Source organism: Neoarius graeffei, chromosome 26 (assembly GCF_027579695.1).
Source record: "Neoarius graeffei isolate fNeoGra1 chromosome 26, fNeoGra1.pri, whole genome shotgun sequence".
Taxonomy (NCBI): Eukaryota; Metazoa; Chordata; class Actinopteri; order Siluriformes; family Ariidae; genus Neoarius; species Neoarius graeffei.
Window position 1 is genome coordinate 7,186,699 of NC_083594.1, and position 23,759 is coordinate 7,210,457.

At 41.5% G+C, this 23,759-nt stretch overlaps 1 protein-coding gene across 1 annotated transcript; it reads left to right on the forward strand.

The window, feature by feature from the left end:
* The first annotated feature begins 3,165 nt into the window (after nt 1-3,165).
* Nucleotides 3,166-20,628, forward strand: acot8 (acyl-CoA thioesterase 8). The gene is made up of 6 exons (XM_060910967.1): nt 3,166-3,317; nt 3,654-3,790; nt 6,668-6,893; nt 6,980-7,137; nt 15,928-16,119; nt 19,745-20,628. The coding sequence occupies exons 1-6, from the start codon at nt 3,181-3,183 to the stop codon at nt 19,858-19,860; spliced, it is 966 nt and encodes a 321-aa protein (XP_060766950.1). The 5' UTR covers nt 3,166-3,180; the 3' UTR covers nt 19,861-20,628.
* The last annotated feature ends 3,131 nt before the right edge of the window (nt 20,629-23,759 follow it).

A 23,759-nucleotide genomic window follows, 5' to 3' on the forward strand; every position in this document is an offset into this window, starting at 1 on the left:
ATCAAATAGTATTATTTCATTACAAATCAATGTTTTTATGTTAAATGGTGAAATGTCTCTGGTTTTTATGTTAAACGGTGAAATGTCTCTGGTTTTTATGTTAAACGGTGAAATGTCTCTGGTTTTTATGTTAAACGGTGAAATGTCCCTGGTTTTTATGTTAAACGGTGAAATGTCTCTGGTTTTTATGTTAAACGGTGAAATGTCTCTGGTTTTACGTTAAACGGTGAAATGTCTCTGGTTTTTATGTTAAACGGTGAAATGTCTCTGGTTTTTATGTTAAACGGTGAAATGTCTCTGGTTTTTACGTTAAACGGTGAAATGTCTCTGGTTTTTACGTTAAACGGTGAAATGTCTCTGGTTTTTACGTTAAACGGTGAAATGTCTCTGGTTTTTATGTTAAACGGTGAAATGTCCCTGGTTTTTACGTTAAACGGTGAAATGTCTCTGGTTTTTACGTTAAACGGTGAAATGTCTCTGGTTTTTATGTTAAACGGTGAAATGTCTCTGGTTTTTATGTTAAACGGTGAAATGTCTCTGGTTTTTACGTTAAACGGTGAAATATCCCTGTTTTTTTATGTTAAACGGTGAAATGTCTCTGGTTTTTATGTTAAACGGTGAAATGTCCCTGGTTTTTATGTTAAACGGTGAAATGTCCCTGGTTTTTATGTTAAACGGTGAAATGTCTCTGGTTTTTATATTAAACGGTGAAATGTCTCTGGTTTTTATGTTAAACGGTGAAATGTCCCTGGTTTTTATGTTAAACGGTGAAATGTCCCTGGTTTTTATATTAAACGGTGAAATGTCTCTGGTTTTTATGTTAAACGGTGAAATGTCTCTGTTTTTTATGTTAAACGGTGAAATGTCCCTGGTTTTTATGTTAAACGGTGAAATGTCCCTGGTTTTTATGTTAAACGGTGAAATGTCTCTGGTTTTTATTTTAACGGTGAAATGTCCCTGGTTTTTATATTAAACGGTGAAATGTCTCTGGGTTTTATGTTAAACGGTGAAATGTCCCTGGTTTTTATATTAAACGGTGAAATGTCTCTGGTTTTTATGTTAAACGGTGAAATGTCTCTGTTTTTTATGTTAAACGGTGAAATGTCCCTGGTTTTTATGTTAAACGGTGAAATGTCTCTGGTTTTTATGTTAAACGGTGAAATGTCTCTGGTTTTTATGTTAAACGGTGAAATGTCCCTGGTTTTTATGTTAAACGGTGAAATGTCTCTGGTTTTTATTTTAACGGTGAAATGTCCCTGGTTTTTATATTAAACGGTGAAATGTCTCTGGTTTTTATGTTAAACGGTGAAATGTCCCTGGTTTTTATATTAAACGGTGAAATGTCTCTGTTTTTTATGTTAAACGGTGAAATGTCTCTGGTTTTTATGTTAAACGGTGAAATGTCTCTGGTTTTTATGTTAAACGGTGAAATGTCTCTGGTTTTTATGTTAAACGGTGAAATGTCTCTGGTTTTTATGTTAAACGGTGAAATGTCTCTGGTTTTTATGTTAAACGGTGAAATGTCTCTGGTTTTTATGTTAAACGGTGAAATGTCTCTGGTTTTTATGTTAAACGGTGAAATGTCCCTGGTTTTTATGTTAAACGATGAAATGTCCCTGGTTTTTATTTTAAACGGTGAAATGTCTCTGGTTTTTATGTTAAACTGTGAAATGTCTCTGGTTTTTATGTTAAACGGTGAAATGTCTCTGGTTTTTATGTTAAACGGTGAAATGTCTCTGGTTTTTATGTTAAACGGTGAAATGTCTCTGGTTTTTATGTTAAACGGTGAAATGTCTCTGGTTTTTATGTTAAACGGTGAAATGTCCCTGGTTTTTATGTTAAACGGTGAAATGTCCCTGGTTTTTATGTTAAACGATGAAATGTCCCTGGTTTTTATTTTAAACGGTGAAATGTCCCTGGTTTTTATTTTAAACGGTGAAATGTCTCTGTTTTTTATGTTAAACTGTGAAATGTCTCTGGTTTTTATGTTAAACGGTGAAATGTCTCTGGTTTTTATGTTAAACGGTGAAATGTCTCTGGTTTTTATGTTAAACGGTGAAATGTCCCTGGTTTTTATGTTAAACGGTGAAATGTCCCTGGTTTTTATGTTAAACGGTGAAATGTCTCTGGTTTTTATGTTAAACGGTGAAATGTCTCTGGTTTTTATGTTAAACGATGAAATGTCCCTGGTTTTTATTTTAAACGGTGAAATGTCTCTGTTTTTTATGTTAAACTGTGAAATGTCTCTGGTTTTTATGTTAAACGGTGAAATGTCTCTGGTTTTTATGTTAAACGGTGAAATGTCTCTGGTTTTTATGTTAAACGGTGAAATGTCCCTGGTTTTTATGTTAAACGGTGAAATGTCCCTGGTTTTTATGTTAAACGGTGAAATGTCTCTGGTTTTTATGTTAAACGGTGAAATGTCTCTGGTTTTTATGTTAAACGATGAAATGTCCCTGGTTTTTATTTTAAATGGTGAAATGTCTCTGTTTTTTATGTTAAACTGTGAAATGTCTCTGGTTTTTATGTTAAACGGTGAAATGTCTCTGGTTTTTATGCTAAACGGTGAAATGTCTCTGGTTTTTATGTTAAACGGTGAAATGTCTCTGGTTTTTATGTTAAATGTCTCTGGTTAGGGGGCGGCACGGTGGTGTAGTGGTTAGCGCTGTCGCCTCACAGCAAGAAGGTCCTGGGTTCGAGCCCCGTGGCCGGCGAGGGCCTTTCTGTGTGGAGTTTGCATGTTCTCCCCGTGTCCGCGTGGGTTTCCTCCGGGTGCTCCGGTTTCCCCCACAGTCCAAAGACATGCAGGTTAGGTTAACTGGTGGCTCTAAATTGAGCGTAGGTGTGAATGTGAGTGTGAATGGTTGTCTGTGTCTATGTGTCAGCCCTGTGATGACCTGGCGACTTGTCCAGGGTGCACCCCGCCTTTCACCCGTAGTCAGCTGGGATAGGCTCCAGCTCGCCTGCGACCCTGTAGAAGGATAAAGCGGCTAGAGATGATGATGATGATGAGATGTCTTTGGTTCTCAATCAGCCGCCTCCAGTTTTGTTTCCACAGAGCTGCGCTGCCCTCGTGCGGCGTCACTATGACAACGCGAGCTCGGCAAGGGAGCCAATCGGAATTTAGGTTTGATCGTCACGTGACCTTCTACGTCTCTACTCTTTCCTTTCCAATCCAAAATGGCGGAAGCCGGTGCAGAGTCACAGGAAATGCCAGGAGAGGCTGCTTCTTTGAGTTTTACACAAACTCCGGATCTCAGGAGCGTCCTAGTGACAAGCGTTCTGAATTTAGAGGAGCTAGATACCGACCTTTACAGGTAAAAATAGAAGTAATCTATGGTTGTAGTTGTAATGTTGTCAATCAGTTTCCTGTGTCACGTGTCCATAACCCTGGTCTTGTACAGTGTAGCAGAGAAAACACAGGAGCTACATGGTGAAGCCATGGTCTGATGGTTAGAGAAGCAGCAAGAATGGCTGAAGTGCTCTTGAGCAAGGCACTGAACCCCCAACTGCTCCCCAGACTGCTCTGAGTATGTCTGGATAAGAGCATCTGCTAAATGCCTGCAACCAGGGATGAGAACTCATGTCCTAAATGAAAGTATTTGACCTTTCAAATGCCTTATTGTTCGTTGTGGCATGTTTGTGTCTTACAGAGGGAAGCATCACTGGATTCCTCGGTCTCAGCGCCTGTTTGGTGGTCAGATTGTGGGTCAGGCTCTAGTGGCTGCTGCCAAATCTGTCAGTGATCATCTGTACGCTCATTCATTACACTGTTACTTTCTAAGAGCGGGTAAGAACAAACATTATACCCTGAACTGATACTATTTTTTGTTTATTTGTTTGTTTCCTTGTAACTATACATTGGTCATTCTCATCTCATCTCATTATCTCTAGCCGCTTTATCCTGTTCTACAGGGGCGATCGCAGGCCAGCTGGAGCCTATCCCAGCTGACTACGGGTGAAAGGCGGGGTACACCCTGGACAAGTCGCCAGGTCATCACAGGGCTGACACAGACACAGACAACCATTCACACTCACATTCACACCTACGCTCAATTTAGAGTCACCAGTTAACCTAACCTGCATGTCTTTGGACTGTGGGGGAAACCGGAGCACCCGGAGGAAACCCACGCGGACACGGCGAGAACATGCAAACTCCGCACAGAAAGGCCCTCACGGGCCACGGGGCTCAAACCCGGACCTTCTTGCTGTGAGGCGACCGTGCTAACCACTACACCACCATGCCGTAATGTGCAAACAGATGTAAACAGTCAAGGACAGTTTACAGCGAGGTAGTCCATGGTTATAGACTCCTGTCAGCTGTTCAGGAGTCTGATGGCGATGGGAAAGAATGTTTCAGTTTTGGAAATGAACCATCTTGTACTCGTTTTAAAGTCCAGAGTGCTAATAATTAAATATTATTGATTTCTTTTCTTTTTAATCTCATGTCTAAAGCAAAAGTGTCATCCTTCTGAAATGCAAACGGCCTAAAAAACAATTAGAAAAGCTTCCATTTCCTTAAAAAAAGGTTAACTGAGATTATTAAGAGTATAGGCCCATCTGTCAATCATTATAATAGATACACCTTCTGTAAGTGTTCATAAGTACATGAATGGCTGTAGCATAGCAGATCCTGGTATTTTTTCCACGTTGTTCTTGATAAAACAGGCTCTTTGCAGCAAGAGTTCACAAGCTGAGATATCGCACAGCAACACCATACGGGAGAGCAAGATTTCAGGTCAGCAAAACCCTCTACAAGGTCAAGGCCAAAAGTTTCAGCAGCTTATAGCGCTTAATCTCTTTTTTTTCTTTTCTAGAGAATTGTCAACATGTGTAGTTTTTGTAAGGTTTGACTATATCTTGAAGATATAAACGAACAATTAATGGTGATAACACGTACTTATTACAGCACATCAATGGCTCATTGATCATTTTATGTAACATGCTTTTGTTTGTTTTTCACTGAGAAAAGCGATCTTTTTAGATCACTAGTATCTGTGTCAGGACTGCGTATGCATTATCTCGCCGAGTGAGATTTAAACTTCATAAAAGCGAAGTCTATCGATGTGTGTATTTTGTTTAGAATAGCATTCCCGTGTCCTTTTAACTTAATTTAATGAAAGGTTGGTTCAAACTTACCTGTGTGGACTCCAGCTCGAGGCAGCACAGCCACAGTGAGGTCACATTGACAGAGTACCAAGTGCCAACTCGGAAAGTCGGCTTTCCCGCATTTCACAACAAAGAAGTAAGAGCTACCAGAACTGTTGTCGCTTGTATTGAACCCCAACTTAAAGATATAAGTATTAACAACTCACCAAATTGTTTTGGAGTAAACAACTTGCTTGCTTTGTTGTGCTAACTAACATTATTGCCTGAAATGTCAATTTATATTTTCAAGTTTTACTAAATTAAATCACTGTTTTAGGCCAAAAAATATGAGTTGGTTTTTTTTTTTTGCAGTGCAACCGATATTACAGTCGGGATTATAGTTGTGGTATGACTGCTCCAGACTGGAACTAATTTCAGGTATAGGTATAGTCATAGTTATCAGTCGTGTGGGACCGGGTCCTATACATGGGAGACTGTGTGTGATTGATCAGTTTATAGGTTGTTCTTGGGCATGCAGTGCAAACAAACACTCCATGAAAACTAAATATACAGTACTGTGCAAAAATTTTAGGCACGTGTAAAGAAATGCTGTCGACCAAAAATGGCTTAAAAAAATAATGAAATGTGGGGGCGTCGTGGCTCGGGTGGATGGGGCGCCATACTGTGAATCCGGGGACCTGGGTTCGAGTCCGACCCGAGGTCATTTCCCGATCCCTCCCCGTCTCTCTCTCTCCCCCACTCATTTCCTGTCTCTACACTGTCCTATCCAATAAAGGTGAAAAAAGCCCAAAAAAAATCTTTAAAAAAAAAAATAATTAAATGTTTCTTTTTTAAAAAATTTTTTTAAAGATATTTTTTGGGCTTTTTGCACCTTTATTGGATAGGACAGTGTAGAGACAGGAAATGAGCGGGAGAGAGAGAGACGGGGAGGGATCAGGAAATGACCTCAGGCCGGAATCGAACCCGGGTCGCCCGGATTTATGGTATGGCGCCTTATCCACCTGAGCCACGACGCCCCCAATGAAATGTTTCAACGTTTAAAAAAAATACTGTAAACAGTAAGCCATAATAAATGAAACAAAGTTGATATTTGGTGTGAGACGACCCTTTGCTTTAAAAAAAAAAAAGTAGTCTCCGGTACAGAGTGCAGTTTTATGCGGAAATGAGCTGTAGGTTTTACTGAGCATCTTCCAGAACCAGCCACAGTTCTTCTGGACACTTTGACTGTCACACTCGCTTCTTCATTTTGCACCGAAACCCAGCAGCCTTCATTATGTTTTCTTTTTTTTAATCTGAAAAGTGCTCTGTTATGGAATATGCTGCTCAGATACAATTTTTTTTTCCTGTAACATTTAATTTCATGCTGGAAAATGAATGAATGTTTAGAACTCTAAAATTATTTTGTACTGACTTAATAATGTAGAAGTCATAAAATAGAAATCTATAACAAAATTTGTATGGGGGGAAGGTGCCAAGACTTTTGCACAGTACTCTGTATGTGTGTGTGTAGAAAGTGCTGCGTGCCCTTTGCCTATCTGTATTCTACTTTGTGCTCCAGGAGACCCCAAGGTTCCAGTGCTTTACCAGGTGGACCGGACTCGAGACGGTCACAGTTTCTGTGTGCGATCAGTGAAAGCCATCCAGCACGGTCAGCCCATACTGATATGTCAGTCGTCCTTCCACAAGCTGCAGCCCAGTCCATTAGAGCATCAGTTCACCATGCCCAGCGTCCCTCCACCTGATGCCCTGCTCACAGTGGAGGAACTCATCCAGCAGTACATCAGGTAGGAATCACAAACAGACATGCGTCACCCGTTGGCTGATTAAATCATACGGTGAATCTTTCTTTCTTTCACGCCTGGTTTCGCAGTGACCCGAATATAGCTGATAACACAAAGCAGGGGCTAAATAAGATCCTTGCAGATGAGGTTCCCATTGAGATAAAGCCTGTGAATCCACCTGACTTCTATAGACGTGTCCCCATGGAGCCAAAAAACCTGTTCTGGGTACGATCGAAAGGACATATCGGTAAGTAAAATGTAGAAATCACTCCCTCACCTCATTCAGCAGAAATAAAAGGGGTTTTTTTTTTCGCGGTCTGGTTTCCATCAAATCCTGCACTCTGAATGGCTGGCGAGCGGGTCTGTATCCTATGATATGGACCCCAGTTACGGACCTCTGGCGACTCGCTCATTCACAACAACAACAAACATAGTAGCAATTTTTGTCAACATTTATTTTCGCATTTCTCAGGAGAATAGCATTAATTTTACAGCATGGATAGCGATAACGACAGTGATCATAGCGAAAGCGAGTTTTACTACCCTGAGGAAGAAGAAATAAAATAAAACATTTCAGGAGAAAGCAAAAATCCTGTAACTGTTGCTAACGCCGAGCAAAAACATGGCTGAATCCTGAATGACTCAATTTTGTATAAATAGGGGACTACATAGGCGGCAAAATGTAGTTGTTTTTTTTTTCCTGCCATGGAAGTGCACTTGTATACCGAGGAGGAAGCCATTTGCATTACAGCCGTGAATGAGGATTCAAAATGGCGGCTCGGCTCAGTTTTCCCTTTCGGGCGCTCTCGTTTTCTGTTAGAATTTGGTAAAGAAAAAAATATATATATTATTTACCAGCTTAAGGTCGGTCCGTATGGTGAAATACCGTGACCTCGGCCTTGAATACTGACCTCGGCCCAGAGGGTCTCGCTCAGTACTTTCAAGACCTCAATCACGGTATTTCACGATACGGACCTCCCAGCTGGTAAATAACATGTATATATTTACCAGGTGGGAGGTCCGTATCGTGAAATACCATGACTGAGGTCTTGAAAATACTAACCGAGGCCTCGCCCCAGAGGCCTCGGTCAGTATTTTCAAGACCTCGGTCACGGTATTTCACGATACGGACCGGCCTTAAGCTGGTAAATAATTTTTTTTTTTAATTTACCAAATTCTAACAGACAACGAGAGCGCCCGAAAGGGAAACCATATTTAGAACAAACCTGCTATAAGCTCATTTTCAGCTTTCTCCTGAAATGTTTTCTTTTATTTCGTCTTCATCAGGGTAGTAAAACTCGCTTTCGCTGTGAACACTGTCGTTATCAAGTCAACTTTATCAGTGTTTCCTACAGAGCAGGTAGCAATTTGTGGTGCTCCACTGTGCCGATGAGGGAATCGTGCGCGGTGGTGTCGTGGCGGTCGGTGGAGTCGGTCATTGGGGTGTATGCAAAGTGTTTACAGCGGGCGGTGTTCAAACACACAGTATTTTTTCTTCAGAGTCACCTGCTGGGACTATTTTAAAGCTACAAGAAGCATTTGAGATTATTCAGTTCAATCTAAATTCTTTTAAGTTCTTTAAAGTGCTGATGACACGAACATGACTCTATGCAATTTCTTAAATAAACTATACAACATGACAAACATGTTAGATTTCTGTTAGAATTACATGAAAATAAGCTGTTGTTATGCGAATATCCAACTTTTAATTGCACAGCGCAAGAAAACTGGGTCCGTGGGCACATGTTCTGACAGGAGGACTGTCTTTGGAGGAGTCGGCTTGTCCCAGGCGACTGCTGGATCCGGCGTAGCTACTAGTAGACCCCCTCCGGAATACTGTAGGCACTGCTGATGGTAGCAACACACGTTTGTGCTGAACTGAACACCCAAGAGATTCCTTTAAGCTGGGAAGGGTGTCAAAACAATCCAAATCGAAGTGTTCAGAGCACAGGACGGATGTTGGTGAGGGCTCCCACTTGTCACGAGTGCGCCTGACTTGCTTCACCCACTTCGCATGCAGCTCGGGATCTCTGGGAAACTTGAATAAACTTACCCCATCCTTGTGGGTTTTGGAGCAAAAGCCGCACAACGCGAAGGCATAATAACTTATAATAATGTATAATAAAAATACTAATAATGATAAACTGAACACCTGCCGCATCAACAACAAACTGGTAAGTTAGGAGGAAGGTTCTTTCGCTGACGTCATATAGCTCCTCCTCCTCTTTCGTCTCCTGGGTGCTGCAGCTCCGTCAAATTTGCCCAAATAGCCGCGTTTTTTATCATAACTTGTAAAATAGGCGCCTTCATGAATTAATATATGGATCATCGGGAATTACTTTTTATGTTATAAAACATCGCCAAAGATGTCAAAAACGTGTCATCAGCACTTTAAGAGAAGACAGCTAAAACAATTTTTTCCCAGAACCCTGCCTGGTTTCATTCCTCGACCCAACTTTACATTACAGGGCAGGCCATTAGTTTGCTGGGCTTGATGTTGGTGGAAAACCTGTCTTTTAAATTTATGAAAATTACTCACCAAAATTGAAGTTAAAGTTTAGTTTTTTACCTTTTTGGTGGCAATCTTTCAATCATTCTTTAGTTGACATTCAAGGAATAAATTGCAAAAAACAAGCTGGAGGTTTTTATTTTAAATATTGAACTCAACACTTACCTCAACCAATACTAAAATGAAATAAATAGTATAATGTAACAAAATAATAATAAAGTAAAAAATATCATAATTAGATGTAAGAAACCACTTAAGGTAACACCAAGGCAACTAATGCCGCTTTTCCACTACAAACGCGGCTGAGCCGTGCCATGCTGAGTCGAGCTGAGCGGGGCTGTTGGAGTTGCATTTCGACTACAACCGCGCTGAACCGTGCTGGCTGGAAGTGGGTGGACACATTGGGTGGAGTTAGCGAAAGTGGGTGGACGTCACGTGATGTCGTTAAGCAGCGCAAACAGTGACATCAGTGACAGTGGCGGAACAAGTCAGAGCCGGGCCGGGGGCGGGGCAAATGACCGGGCCCTTTATTAAAGCTTATCATAACATCATTTTAGGCTACAAAATGTCCGCAACTGCGGTGTTTACCAATTTCAACACTACCGGGTGCAACTATGTTATTTAGTACATCAAGTCCTTCAAACGAACATGTAACTCAGAAACAAAAAACATTAGGATACTGTACATGGCTCATAATAAAACATCAATAGCCTATACTGCGCACATTATTTGAAGGCCATACGAATGAGCGCTCAGAGGTTGCAACGGTGACAGGAAGAGTCAGAAATAAAAGGAGGGCGGTGCAAACCTCACTGAATGCACTGTGTTTACCAATTTCAACACTACGGGGTGCAACTATGTTATTTTGTACATTAAGTCCTTCAAACGAACATGTAACTCAGAAACAAAAAACATTAGGATACTGTACATGGCTCATAATAAAACATCAATAGCCTACTGCGCGCATTATTTGAAGGGCATACGACGAGCCTTGCGCTCCGCGAACTCGTCCACGATGCTCTGTATGTCACTGATTCAGTGATCTTTTAAGCGGTAGTCTCACGACCCGGATAGTAAACAATAAACATGGAGGACATGGAGTCGTTAGTGTTGCTGGTCTTGGTGCTGTGGCTTGTTGTCACCGACAACGCCAACAGATACTGGCAAGAGCGTATAGATGAGGCGAGGCGCATAAGGCTTCAGAAATTCTCGTAATTCGTAATTCTTCTCCTTCCGGGTTTGCGGTGTTTACAGATCCCAGCGTGCTCGCGGGGCGTGTGTGGGCATGTGAGGACACTCCTCCTCACCAATCAGTGCACAGGGGAGTGTCTGCTCACGCCCCCAACCTCACTCGGCACGGCTTGGCTCACTTCAGCCCCACTCCAAAACGGTGCGAGTTTTAGGGGCTAAGCAGGGCTGAAGCGAGCCGAGTCATGCTGGTTTTTGGTAGTCGAAACGCGAGCCGTGTCGGGCTGAAGTGAGCTGAAGCGAGCTAAAGTGAGCTGAAAAAGGGTAGTGGAAAAGGGCCATAACAATAATGAAAAAGCATTACCCTAATTGGTGCAAAGCCTGCATGCCCTATCAGAACATTTAATTCTGCGTGGCTTCCTGAAAAAAACCTCAAGTGTCCTATCGTAAGGGAAGTCACTGGGTTCGGGACCATTTATGGAGATTCGTAAGCAGGCTGCCAGGTGTTCCCCCTTGGAGCCTATTCCTGAGGTCTGTTTTAATCTATGGATAAAGTACATTTTCTTCATCAAAGCACTAAATTTCCATTACATCAAAAAAATCAAGGAATACTGAATTTCTATGTGCTTACCCTATTCATAGCTGAGAAATCCAGTGCTGTGATGGTTTAGCTACTTCGCCAATAAAGCTAATAAAGATGTTTCTTAAAATATTCAGATTTTATGCTTCAGATAGCATCAACTAGGCATCCCCGCGAGTATAACATTTTATTTAGGCTAGTGGGAAATCCTTATTTATTGTGAATGTCAAGCCATTATTAATAAACTTGCATGAATGCTGAAGTGGGATAAACGGGATAATGCAATAAGGCCGGTTCCTGCTACTGTATGCATCAAAATTGGTTTCTAGCCTGACTCAGGGATGTCCATTTCCTGTAAGCCAAGAAGGCTATGATAAAGCTCATCACGAGCACGACGTAGGCTACCTTTTAAAATAAGGGGTCGGAAGGTGAATCGGGAAGGCTGCGTTATTCAGGGATGAGAATGAAAAATATTAAAGTCTGAAAAAAGCCAGGGGTTTGGGGGCTGCAGGCACCCAGTGGGGCCCGGGGCAGGGACCTAATGATTTTTGGCTTTTTTTTTAAACCCCAAAACCATTAATTTTATCAGCAAAAAGTTGCAGTGTATTTGGAAATAAATTCCCCTTCTTGGTGGACTCCCAGGTGAAAATGATTAATATGGTACAAGAGACTTGTTTTTAATCAATTCACATTTGATGATTTCAAAAAAATCAATGCACCTTTTAATATAAACGAGCTCTACAGTATTATATTTCTGCATTTTTGCTATTCATGTCTTTGAATACTCTAATCCTTTAAAATGAAGTGCAAACCAGAAAAAAGTTCTATCATATAATTCTCTTAAGCTTTCTTCTGACGTTATCATGGTAGCAGGAGGTCTTGCATATTAAGCAGGCAACATTCAACATCACTCATCACTTCCCTTTCAACTGTTGTGTGTACGAACGAGGATTTATCTGGACAGGATGTTGTGTAATGTAATACAGATACCATACGGTCAATTTGAAGATCAAGATGGTGATTTTGAATTAAAGAACAGGCATGTACAATGGGCATTACATATTGGAGTTTTTTTTTTTTTAAATCAAAAACTATAAGTTCATCTCAGCCTAAAGTTTGGGCAGACGCTCCCGCGCGGCACATGCCAGCAATTCCGTCCCCCTATGAAATGAGCAATAAGTAGGAGAGTTATACACGGTAGGCTTGGCACGGTTATGGGAAAAAAAACGAACCGTACGATACGCCTGTTGTGGTGCAATACGCGTATAAACCGCGGTACCCCTATTTAAGACGTTCGCCAAAAAAAAAAAAAGCCGAATGCCCGTATGAAACCACGTGGTTCTCTTTCGCGCGAACAGGGGTGATAGCGTTCCGGCGCCGCGCCGGATTTCCGGCGTACCGCGGCGCTGGAAAAAAAAATCTAGTTCGCCCATTATCCTGTGTCATTCTGAGATGCGCAGATAGACAGTAAAGGGAATTCGGAATTCCCTTTACTGTCTATCTGCGCATCTCAGAATGACACAGGATAATGGGCGAACTAGATTTTTTTTTTTTTTTCCGGCGAGGGGAGGGGAGGTTTGTTTTAAACAGTGCAGTGATTGGTTTTATTGCAATATTTTATATTGGCTGTGTGTGTATTTTGTTATAAATCGTTCTAAGAATACAGTGGCACTTTAAGATTAGATAAGAAATCCAGCCATACGTTTCAAAACACTGCACTTTAATTTCAAGTGAAAAAATACATCCTCACTCTCAGGGATTAGAAGAGTTTTTGATTCGGTTTTTGTATATAGGTGGTTGGTTGGTCGCCACATAAAAGTTTAAGTTTTAACACACGCATCTGTTCAAAAGTAAGCTTTAAGAACTCATTTTTATTTCTTCCAATTATGAAAACTCTGTATGTGACAAAAGACACCTGGTTCCTCTAGATGCCACAACATGGCAGCAAACACTCCTGACACTTTGTATAAATACTGTAGTAAATAAAAAAGCTGTTGAAATCATCCATGTCTTCCCTCTTGCTGTTTCAAAATACTACCTGGCTTTTCATCAGAGATTGTTCATAAAATGTGCTTATGTCAACTCAAACTCAGTTTGTGCATGATTATTTCATTGTAACTATAATTTTAACCTCTCTTAAATGCTGTATCCTAAACTATGTTTACTTAAGGTAAATAGTAGGCTATATGCCCAAATACAGAGTACTTAAGATTTAAAAAAAAAAAAAAACGCAATACGTACCGAACCGCAGACCTCAAACCGCAATACGTACCGAACCGCGACTTTTGTGAACCGTGCCACCCCTAATACACGGTATCCTACCTAAAATTTTATCAGAAATATAGATATGATACTATGATTCTCCCCAACATGCTACATTAGATAAGCTAACCCCATTTATAAAAGATACACACTTATATATGATGTTTTTGTGATATATATGATGTATATTCATACATTGTTACTTTACGGAAATCTTCAATAAGTTTGGTCCTTTCATGACAGACCTAAATATAATGCACATGAACTGACACTCCTCACCTCAACATGTCCTTTACAATCATTTAAGCCACCATGGGCAATGCGGAAATCACTGCTGCAAACAGTACATCGCACGAAACTGTCATTATTGTTGACCCTTATGAGACAGGGAGATTCTTTTGTGTAATCTGAGCTGAAGTGGGTTTTGTATTTTGTTTTTTTGGGGCGCGCGCTCTCTCTCTGCCATGCCGGTCCTGTAGGCTGCACTGACTCAACTGAAAGCTTCGGTCCTCGAGAAAAGAGAAGCCCGCCCACACTGAAAGCTGATTGGCTTATTTTGCTGAGTAACCCAATCAGGATGCTCTTTGTCTAGCATGCGCTCTCTCTCGCGCTCCCTCACGCACTCCGTCATATGCGCGATGCAGACATTAATGTTTCGCGTGCACGCGCTTGCTCGCTTGCTGTAGATTCCGGGAGATATTCTCCAATGTGCGGGCATCAGGGAGCCGCTATCAATATGCGGGAGACTCCCGGAACTTCCGGGACACTTGGGATGTCTGCGTTATAAGGTGACCACAGATCGTTAACCATACACCCCCCGAGAATTTCTCAATGGGTTTACATCAATCTCAAAAACGATCATTTTGGTCTGAAAAAGTCGGAAATCCGCCGATCGGCAGAAAATTCTCATCCCTGGTTATTTTTAATTAGCATGCCTCTCCGTCTGTCTCTGTGTGCACACGCGCGAACGAGAAGAAAGAGCACTATGGCCGAATCCCATTTCACCCCTTGGACCAACCCCTTGGCCCTTCCCCTCCATTTTGCGCGTTCACGTGAAGGGGTAGGGGTATCCCAATCCCAGTTAACGCAGAGGGGTAGGGGAAGGGGTAGGGCTTCTGTACCCCTCCAAACGGAGATTTTCCTGGAGCTGACTCCGAACGAAGGGGTTTGAGTGACTTCCCACAATGCCATGCGGATTTCAGCGAGATTTCATGCGGATTTCAGAAAGATGGCGGTTCCCGCGGCGAAAGATTGTCATAAATGTATTTTCTCCATTATTTACGTGTTTTAAGTTGTTATCCAGAGGAAACACGCCGCTTGATTCGCTTTCGAGCTGAGAATGAGCAGCGATTTCTGAAATCCAAGCTGCTGCTAAAAAGCTTTGGGAGTGAGTATTGTTTTCGGTTGCTTAACTGCGTATGTTTTGTTCTGTTATTCTCGCTTTTATTGTTTACATGAGTGTTCTGACACCTCATTCTGTCGGATGTGGTGCACGAAGCGCCAAAGATATCCCATTCAGTGGTGTTAGTTAACAAATCACACCCTGCCAGCAGAGATTTCTGGTTCTGACTGTAGCGGCTGGTCGCAGCCAATGACGCATTTGGTTGCGTTTTGCTAACGTAAACGCTGACGGAGGTACGCGATGACGTATGCGATCGTTGAAGGGCTATCCCAATACGTAAGGGTTGAATTTCAAGCCCTATCCCTTGTAGCTCAGTTTCAAGGGGAAGGGAGAGGGGAAGGGGGAGGGGTAGGGGTAGAAATTAGAATTGGGATTGGGCCTATGAATGAACAGAACGATACGCAACGGAAATTTTTTTTTTTTTTTCAAAATCGCGAGTCTGATTGTGTGGCGCTAGGAATCCATTGTGTGGCGCTGCGCCACACAATGGTCTATGTATGAGAAACCCTGTTTATTGTCAAATATGCTATACATGCTCGACATACAGCACAGATGAAATATCAGTCCTCTCTGACCCACGGTGCAAACAGGCAATGCAATAAATAAAAATAGAATAATTGAAAAAAAACCAAACAATATAAACAGTATAAACACACTAATATAGGATATAAATCACTATCCACGCTGTAAAATTAATGCTATTATACTGAGAAATGCGAAAATAAATGTTGACAAAAAATTGCTATCATGTTTGTTTGTTTGTTGTGAACGAGCGAGTCGCCAAAGGTCTGTAACCGGGGTCCGTATTGTAGGATTCCGGACTGCTTGCGAACCAATCAGAGCGCAGGATTTGATGGAAACTGGACCATGAAAAAAATACTGTATTATCAAAATCAATCATGGAGGAGGAGTTAACGATGTAAAAAAAATCCTAGTTGCGTTTCCAGTTACTTCAAAAGAAACAGTTAATTATTCTTAATTCGAGGCAAATATAACGGATACAAATAAATAAACTATCATTACTTGTGCTTGTGCAGGTACATGTTGTTTATGTGTAATGTTATGGGGGGGTTTTTTTGTTTTTATTTTTCCCCAGGTGAGGCCGACATGAAGCTGCACTGCTGTGTCGCTGCGTACGTGTCCGACTACTCGTTTCTCACCACCACGATGCTGCCGTATCCCCAATACAGAGCCCAGTTCATGGCCTCTCTGGATCACACCATGTGGTTCCACAACAAATTCAGAGCGGATCAGTGGATGCTGTATGAATGTGAAAGTCCATGGGCAGGTCTGTAGTAATTATGATTATTTTTACATCATGAAAATGACAAAAAAAATAAAAGAACAACAGCTCCTTCACTCCTTCAATGATTAACGTATATTACTGGCAGGTCAATTACAGTAGGAGTGAAACGTGATGTTCAGAAATCTCAATAACGTGAAAATCTCTGTTGCTGCATGTCAGGGAAATGACGATTGCTTGAATAAGAATTTCTCTCCAATAGTGTCCAATAATAATCCGAACACTGTCAAATCTTTTCTAATGATCAAAATATATATAATGTGTCTTATTTACCAACTGGGAGGTCCGTATCGTGAAATACTGTGACCGAGGTCGGGCCGAGGTCAGTATTCAAGGCCGAGGTCACGGTATTTTACCATACGGACCGACCTTAAGCTGGTAAATAACATATTTATTTTTTTCTTTACCAAATTCTAACAGAAAACGAGAGCGCCCGTAAGGGAAATCCAAGCCAAGCCAAGGCGAGCTGCCATTTTGAATCCTCATTCACGGCTGTAATGCAAATTGCTTCCTCCTCGGTATACAAGTGCACTTTCATGGCAGGAAAAAAAATAAATTTTGCCGCCTATGTAGTCCCCTATTTATACAAAATTGAGTCATTCAGGATTCAGCCATGTTTTTGCTTGGCGTTAGCAACAGTTAGAGGTTTTTAGCTTTCTCCTGAAATGCTTTCTTTTATTTCTTCTTCCTCAGGGTAGCAAAACTCGCTTTCGCTGTGAACACTGTCATTATCGCTATCCATGCTGTAAAATTAATGCTATTCTCCTGAGAAATGCTGGCAAAAATTTTATAAGATTTTTGATAATCTTATAAATAAATCTTATTAAAAAAAGATAAATGTTGACAAAAAAATGCTACTATGTTGTTGTGAACGAGCGAGTCGCCAGAGATCCGTAACCGGGGTCTGTAACTGGGGTCCGTACCATAGGATACGGACCTGCTCGCCAGCCAATCAGAGCGCAGGATTTGATGGAAACCGCACTGCAAAAAAAAATAAATGCATGTATTTTTGTGATAAATACATATTATACTGAGCGCATTTCCCACATAATCCTCACTAAGGTTTCGAACAGCACTACAAAATGGCGTCCCCACTATATAGTGAGTAGGGAGCGATTTCGGACACGGCAAACTTCCGACTTGATTACGTTAGCATTCGAAAGAGGGCGCGCGCGTCTTTTGACAACGTTGGCAGATGTCGGTCACTTTGATTTCCGCTGTACGTTTTACTTCCGTCCTACGATGTCTCGCACAGGTCTCAACGAATCTCGTTTACGGCCATCGCTTTGACATATGGACTGATATATTACAGAACATATTTCAAACACTCATAACTTGCTATAGCAGCGACAAAATAACGATCAAAAATGCATTCCTGTATTTAATAAAATGAGAAATAGAATTTTGATAATAAAAAATTTGCCTTCAGTTCTACTTTAAACACTGTTCAGAGAGTCTTTTCCTTTTATTAAGCAAAAAAAAAATAGATTAGGTTTCTGCTCCAACAGCCAACTCTCATGTAGAGGTCTGCGCGGGTCGGATTTTTCAGTCCCGCTCCCGCCCACGCCCGCATTGTGCAGTCCCGCTCCCGCCCGCGCCCTCAAAGAATTATGATTTTCAGTCCCGCTCCCGCCCACGCCCACAAAAAAATTATGATTTTCAGTCCCGCTCCCGCCCGCGCCTGCCATATTTTGTCCCGCTCCCGCCCGCAAATCCCGCATGATGCAGACGTTCGCGTTCTCAGGAAAGTTCTTGTCTTGACACAGCGTGATGGTGCCCCGCCCCCTACTTTGAGTGGATTTGAGCATAAATATCTACAGCTCACGTTCATGTTTGTTATTATTTACCTTGTTTCTGAATTCAGCTTGTAGTGTCTCTAATAATAATAATAATAATTAGTGCTGTCAAGCGATTAAAATATTTAATCGCGAATCGCACATTTTTATCACATGAGAAACCATTGTAATTCTCTGATCAGCATAAAAAAGTGAATGGGCTTGCTTTGTACCAATGGTGTTTTGTTGGGGTTTTTTTTGTTTTTTTTTTTATTGCAAAGCAGAGCTAGTAAGAGAAGTGAATTGATTTACTGCTTGAGTTAGTCTACAACTCTAATCAGAGAGACAGGTTACACAGTGACGGTAGGCTTGACTCAATGCTATCCCAGAAATCTTTCCTGTAATATGCAAATTTGGCCGCCTCTGATTGGACAGCCAAATTTGCATATTACAGGAAGGATTTCTGGGATAGCATTGAGTCAAGCCTACCGCCACTGTGTAACCTGTCTGTCTGATTAGAGTTGTAGACTAACGCAAGCAGTAAATCACTTCACTCATGGTTCTCTTGCTAGCTGGGTGTGAACTGCGAGTCATTAGAGTGATCAAAGGATTTCCCGTTAGGGTGATCAATGGCAAATTTAAGATGCCATTCCTCACTCAATCTGGCAATCTGACTCTCTCTGCAAATTTAGGCATCTTAAAATGTTTTTATTAATGCCAAATAAAATATCCAGCACAAATTATATATGATAGACATAAATTAATAATTTATAAATTTTATTTCAAACACGTTTTTAGTTAGCGGGACTGCAGCTTATCACCGCTCCCGCCCGCGCCGCATATGTGCACTCCCGCTCCCGCCCGCGTGCGCATATGTGCACTTCCGGTCCCGCCCGCGCCCGCAATGAGCTTTCAAAATTTGTCCCACGCCGCACTGCTTTGCAGCGGGTCCCTCGAGTCCCGCGGGACTCCCGCGGGAGTGCAGGGCTCTACTCTCATGATAAACACATATTTACCTTAAAAAGGATAGTGTATTACAAAGAAATGCACTCACTGGCCACATTATGCAGTTTTCAAATCAGCCAGTCACTTGACGATGCATCAAATCACGCAGATACAAATCAAGAGCTTCAGCTAATTAATGTTCACAATGTTAAAACATCAGAACGGGAAAAATTGTGCTCTCAAAGTGTGACTTTCTTTCACTGTGGTATGGGTGTTGGTTTGAGCCAGATGGACTGGTTTGAGTATTTCAGAAACTCCTCCTGATCTCCTGGGGTTTTCACACACAACAGTCTCGAGAGTTTACACAGAATGGTGCGAAAAACAAAAAAACGTTGAGTGAGCGACAGTTCTGTGGGTGGAAAAAAACAAACGCCTTGTTGATATGAGAGGTCAGAGATAAATGGCCAGATTGGTTTGAGCTTTTTTGCCAGGAAGGATATCGTAACTCATAGCAACTCTTTACACCCGTGGTGAGCAGAAAAGCATCTCAGCATGCAACAGCAGAAGACCACATTGGGTTCCACTCCTGCAACCAAGAACAGGAATCTTAGAATTAAGAACGAGTTCCTATTAAAGTGGCCGGTGAGTATAATTCTAGGGAAGGAATAATAATTGCATCCTGCAGAGAATAATTTCTTTTGGTGTCGAGTTAATTTAAGTGAATAAACAGAGCGGCTGGCTGAAGCCTGTAAGAGAGGAAAAAAAATTCAGCGGAATGTTCACGTGCATGGTTTGCGACGCTTGGGATGCGAATTTCACTTTTAAGATAACCTAAAAAGTAGCTTTATCTTTAGACTAAACCGTTTTCTTTGTCATCTTTTTCTTTTTAGGAGGCAGCAGAGGCTTGGTTCAAGGCCGCTTGTGGAGACAAGATGGCGTTCTGGCAGTTTCCTGTGCGCAAGAGGGAGTATTACGAGTGAAGGATTTGACACGGAGTAATCTCTAGATACATTTATATGCAAGATGAATAATTCTTGAGGCTTGTGAAGTCCATCCATCCAGGCTGATCATGTGCTTGCAGTGATTGTGTAAATCTACGCTAATTACTGTTAATGATGATGAGCTCTTAATTGTTGCCCGTGATGGACCGTTCACAGAACACTCAACGAGAATATCGAGTCATCGTGTTATCCGTTCGCTCAGTGGAAAGTGAAGTGGTGTCTTGGTTTCGGATCAGAAGTTACTGAAGAGAACGTGTGTAATATAAAGCTCATATGAGAGAAATTGCACAGGTCCTGTAAGAGTTTTTTTTTTTTGTATCAAGAAATGATACAAAGGAGAACTTGTATTAATAGCAGAATTGTTAATCAGTTAGGCTTACACTGGAGTCCTGTCGAATACTTTGTTCTGATTGGTCAGAAAGCGTTGATTTAATATTTTAGTTTCAGCTCCAAATCATAGATTTATAATTATATTAACATGCTTGTTCTAATACGTTATCGTTTCTGTAGTAACAGCTTACGACGTGATTTGTTTTACATGTTGAATTATTGAAATGGTGACGTTTTCTGTGAGGAGGCGTTTAAAGGGATCCTCCAGCGGATTTATTCTCAAACTTATTTGTATAGGTAATCATATGGGGCCGAGTAAAATTAAGGATTAATTTCACGAGTGATTTCGGAGTTTTGAAAATTTCAAAACTTCGAAATCACAAGTGAAATTGATCCTTAATTTTACGAGGAACCATACGATTACTTGTTTATAATATACTAGTGCATCTCAAAAAATTAGAATACCATGAAAAAGTTCCTTTTTTTTTATAATTTAATTCAAAAAGGTAAACTTTCATATATTCTATATTCATTACATGTAAAGTGAAATATTTAAAGCCTTTTTTTGTTTTAATTTTGATGATTATGGCTTATAGCTCATGAAAATCAGAAATCCAGTATCTCAAATTATTAGAATATTCCCTGAGATCAATCAAAAAAAGGATTTACAATACAGAAATGTCCAACTTCTGAAAAGTATATTCATTTATACACTCAATACTTGGTTGGGGCTCCTTTACCATGAATTACTGTATCAATGTGGTGTGGCATGGAGGTGATCAGTCTGTGGCACTGCTGAGGTGTTATTGAAGCCCAGGTTGCTTTGATAGCGGCCTTCAGCGTATCTGTATTTTTGGGTCGGGTGTTTCTCATCTTCCTCTTGACAATACACCATAGATTCTCTATGGGGTTCAGGTTAGGCAAGTTGGCTGGCCAATCAAACACAGTAATATCATGGTCAGCAAACCATTTGGTAGTAGTTTTGGCACTGTGGGTAGGTGCTAAGTCCTGCTGGAAAAGGAAATCAGCATCTCCAAAAAGCTCGTCAGCAGATGGAAGCATGAAGTGCTCTAAAATCTCCTGGTAGATGGCTGTGTTGACTTTGGACTTGATAAAATACAGTGGACCAACACCAGCAGATGACGTGGCACCCCAAATCATCACAGACTGTGGAAACTTCACACTGGGCTTCAAACACCTTGGATTCTGTGCCTCTCCATTCTTCCTCCAGACTCTAGAACCGTAATTTCCAAATTAAATGCAAAATGTACTTTCATCTGAAAAGAGGACTTTGGACCACTGAGCAACAGTCCATTTCTTTCTCTCCTTAGCCCTGATAAGACACTTCTGACATTGTCTCTGGCTCAGGAGTAGCTTGATATTAGGAATGCGAAATTTGTATCCCCTTTCTTGAAGATGTCTGTTCGTGATGGGTCTTGATACACTGACATCAGCCTCAGTCCACTCCTTGTGAAGCTCTCCCAAGTTCTTGAATCAACTTTTCTTGACAATCCTCTCAAGACTGAGGCCAGCCCTGTTGCTTGTGCACCTTTTCCAGCCACCCTTTTCAGCAATGACCTTTTGTGGCTTACCCTCCTTGTGGAGGGCATCAGTGATCATCTTCTGGACAACAGTCAAGTCAGCAGTCTTCCCCATGATTGTGGTCGTGTGTACTGAACTAGACCGAGAGATACACTGTGTTCATATTGTTTTACTCAAACTCGAAATGAAATATTCTAATATTTTGAGATGGGGTTTTTTTATGTTTTTGTACTGTATGCCATACTGATTAAAATTAAAATAGAAAAATGCTTGAAACATTTTAGTTTATGTATAATGAGTCTATAATATATAACATTTTCACTTTCTTAAATAACTGATGGAAAATATTGAACTTTTTCGCAATATTCTAATTTTTTGAGATGTGCTAGTATAGGGCTAAATTCATACTTCGGAAGCCATTCAAGTTCACAACATTGGTTCAGAAAACGTGAACGACAGACCAGGGCGCAAGACTATCTTGCACATATGAATCAGTTTCTAAAGCGTCTTTCATCATGACACGGCGACACGACATGAGGATTTTGGACAGGATTTTAACATCTTTCAGGATTGATCCCGGATATTTCTCTTGTCTCAGATGCCGATCCAATGCTGCCTGCATTACTTTAAGAGAGTCTGGTTTGTAGAGAGTTGTTTATTTGTCTTTCTGCGGCCCATTTCTTAAACACGGAAAGCCAAAAATTCTTACTTTTTTTTTTTTTTTTGGTATTTTCATTGTCGCTTGCAGCTTTCAATTGGTTTATCATTTCTTCGTCAAATATAGTGAAACGCGGCATTGCAGAGTCAGCCATTTTGTTGACACAGCTTGCTAATTTTTGTAACCGTAACCAAGCAACGAACTAGCCAATAGCATTTCAGAAATACAGCCCGGTGTTAAGGAAAAAAGCCCTCCTTGATTGAACAATCAGAATTGAGTAATTTGGCCCTATGGATTATAAGAAGTAAAATTAGCCGTGCAGTTCAAAAATCAAACTTTTCATTTTCACAGACCAAGTAATCTCATCTCATCTCATTATCTATAGCTTCATCAGCTTTCTCAGGCCTGGGGAGAAGGCAGGCAGGGAGGACAGGTGTGCAGGTATTTTTGGCACGGCAGAGGACTGGGAAATGAGAGTTGACCTGGGTAGGCAACTCAGGTTTCCTGAAGAGATTGCGGTCACCAGCCTCCAACCAGATATCGTGCTCTGGTCCCATGCAACAAAACAGGTGGCCTTGCTAGAGCTAACGGTACCCTGGGAGGAGAGGATTGAGGAGGCACACGAACGCAAGCTGGGGAAGTACCAGCCCCTCCTTGTAGAGAGCCAGCAGAGGGGGTGGAGAACCTGGAACCTACCAGTGGAAGTGGGTTGCAGGGGGTTCCCAGGGCAGTCCCTTTGGAGAGCACTAGGACGGCTTGGGGTTAGGGGTGTAACCCGTAAGAACTTGGTGAACAGCATCTCAAAGCAGGTGGAACAGGCATCCAGGTGGCTGTGGCTAAAGGGAAATGAGCGGTGGCTAAGCCAGGTTGGCAGAGAAGAGGGGGGACAGAGTTGCACGGCAGGTTCCTGAATGACAGAGGGAGCAGTTCCAGGACGCTGGTTCTGCTGTCAAGCCCCACTGAGGTGTCGTGGGCTTGTTGACGAAACACCGGTGAGGTGGGGTGCCCACTTGAAAACCCTGTGAAGTCTACAGGTCTTAGTCGTGCGGCTTTGCTTTCAGTTGAAGATGTCTGAGGGGAGCGACTTCTATGCTAGCTACCACACAGACGGAGCAGGCCTTAATGCCTGCCAGGTGCGGTGGCTGCGGTATATCCTACCGTGTAAAGACATAGCCGCTTGTAATGTTTGAGAAAAATTAATTTTCTTTAAAATGTCAGATGGGCTTCCTGTGGTAGTGACGTACGCGATGACGTCAGGTAGCGGTCACTTGGAGCAACTCAGCTGTTTATATTCTCTGTTTACATCATAGTTTTACAAGTATTTTACCGAATTGATCAGTTTTTAAATAAGAATGCCTCATTGTGTAGCATATA

Excerpts from the sequence above, each read along its gene's own strand:
- acot8 (XM_060910967.1), top strand. The coding sequence starts at position 3,181 with ATGGCGGAAGCCGGTGCAGAGTCACAGGAAATGCCAGGAGAGGCTGCT. Across the intron at positions 6,894-6,979 it reads CTCATCCAGCAGTACATCAG|TGACCCGAATATAGCTGATA; the intron begins GTAGGAATCACA and ends CTGGTTTCGCAG. Across the intron at positions 7,138-15,927 it reads ACGATCGAAAGGACATATCG|GTGAGGCCGACATGAAGCTG; the intron begins GTAAGTAAAATG and ends ATTTTTCCCCAG.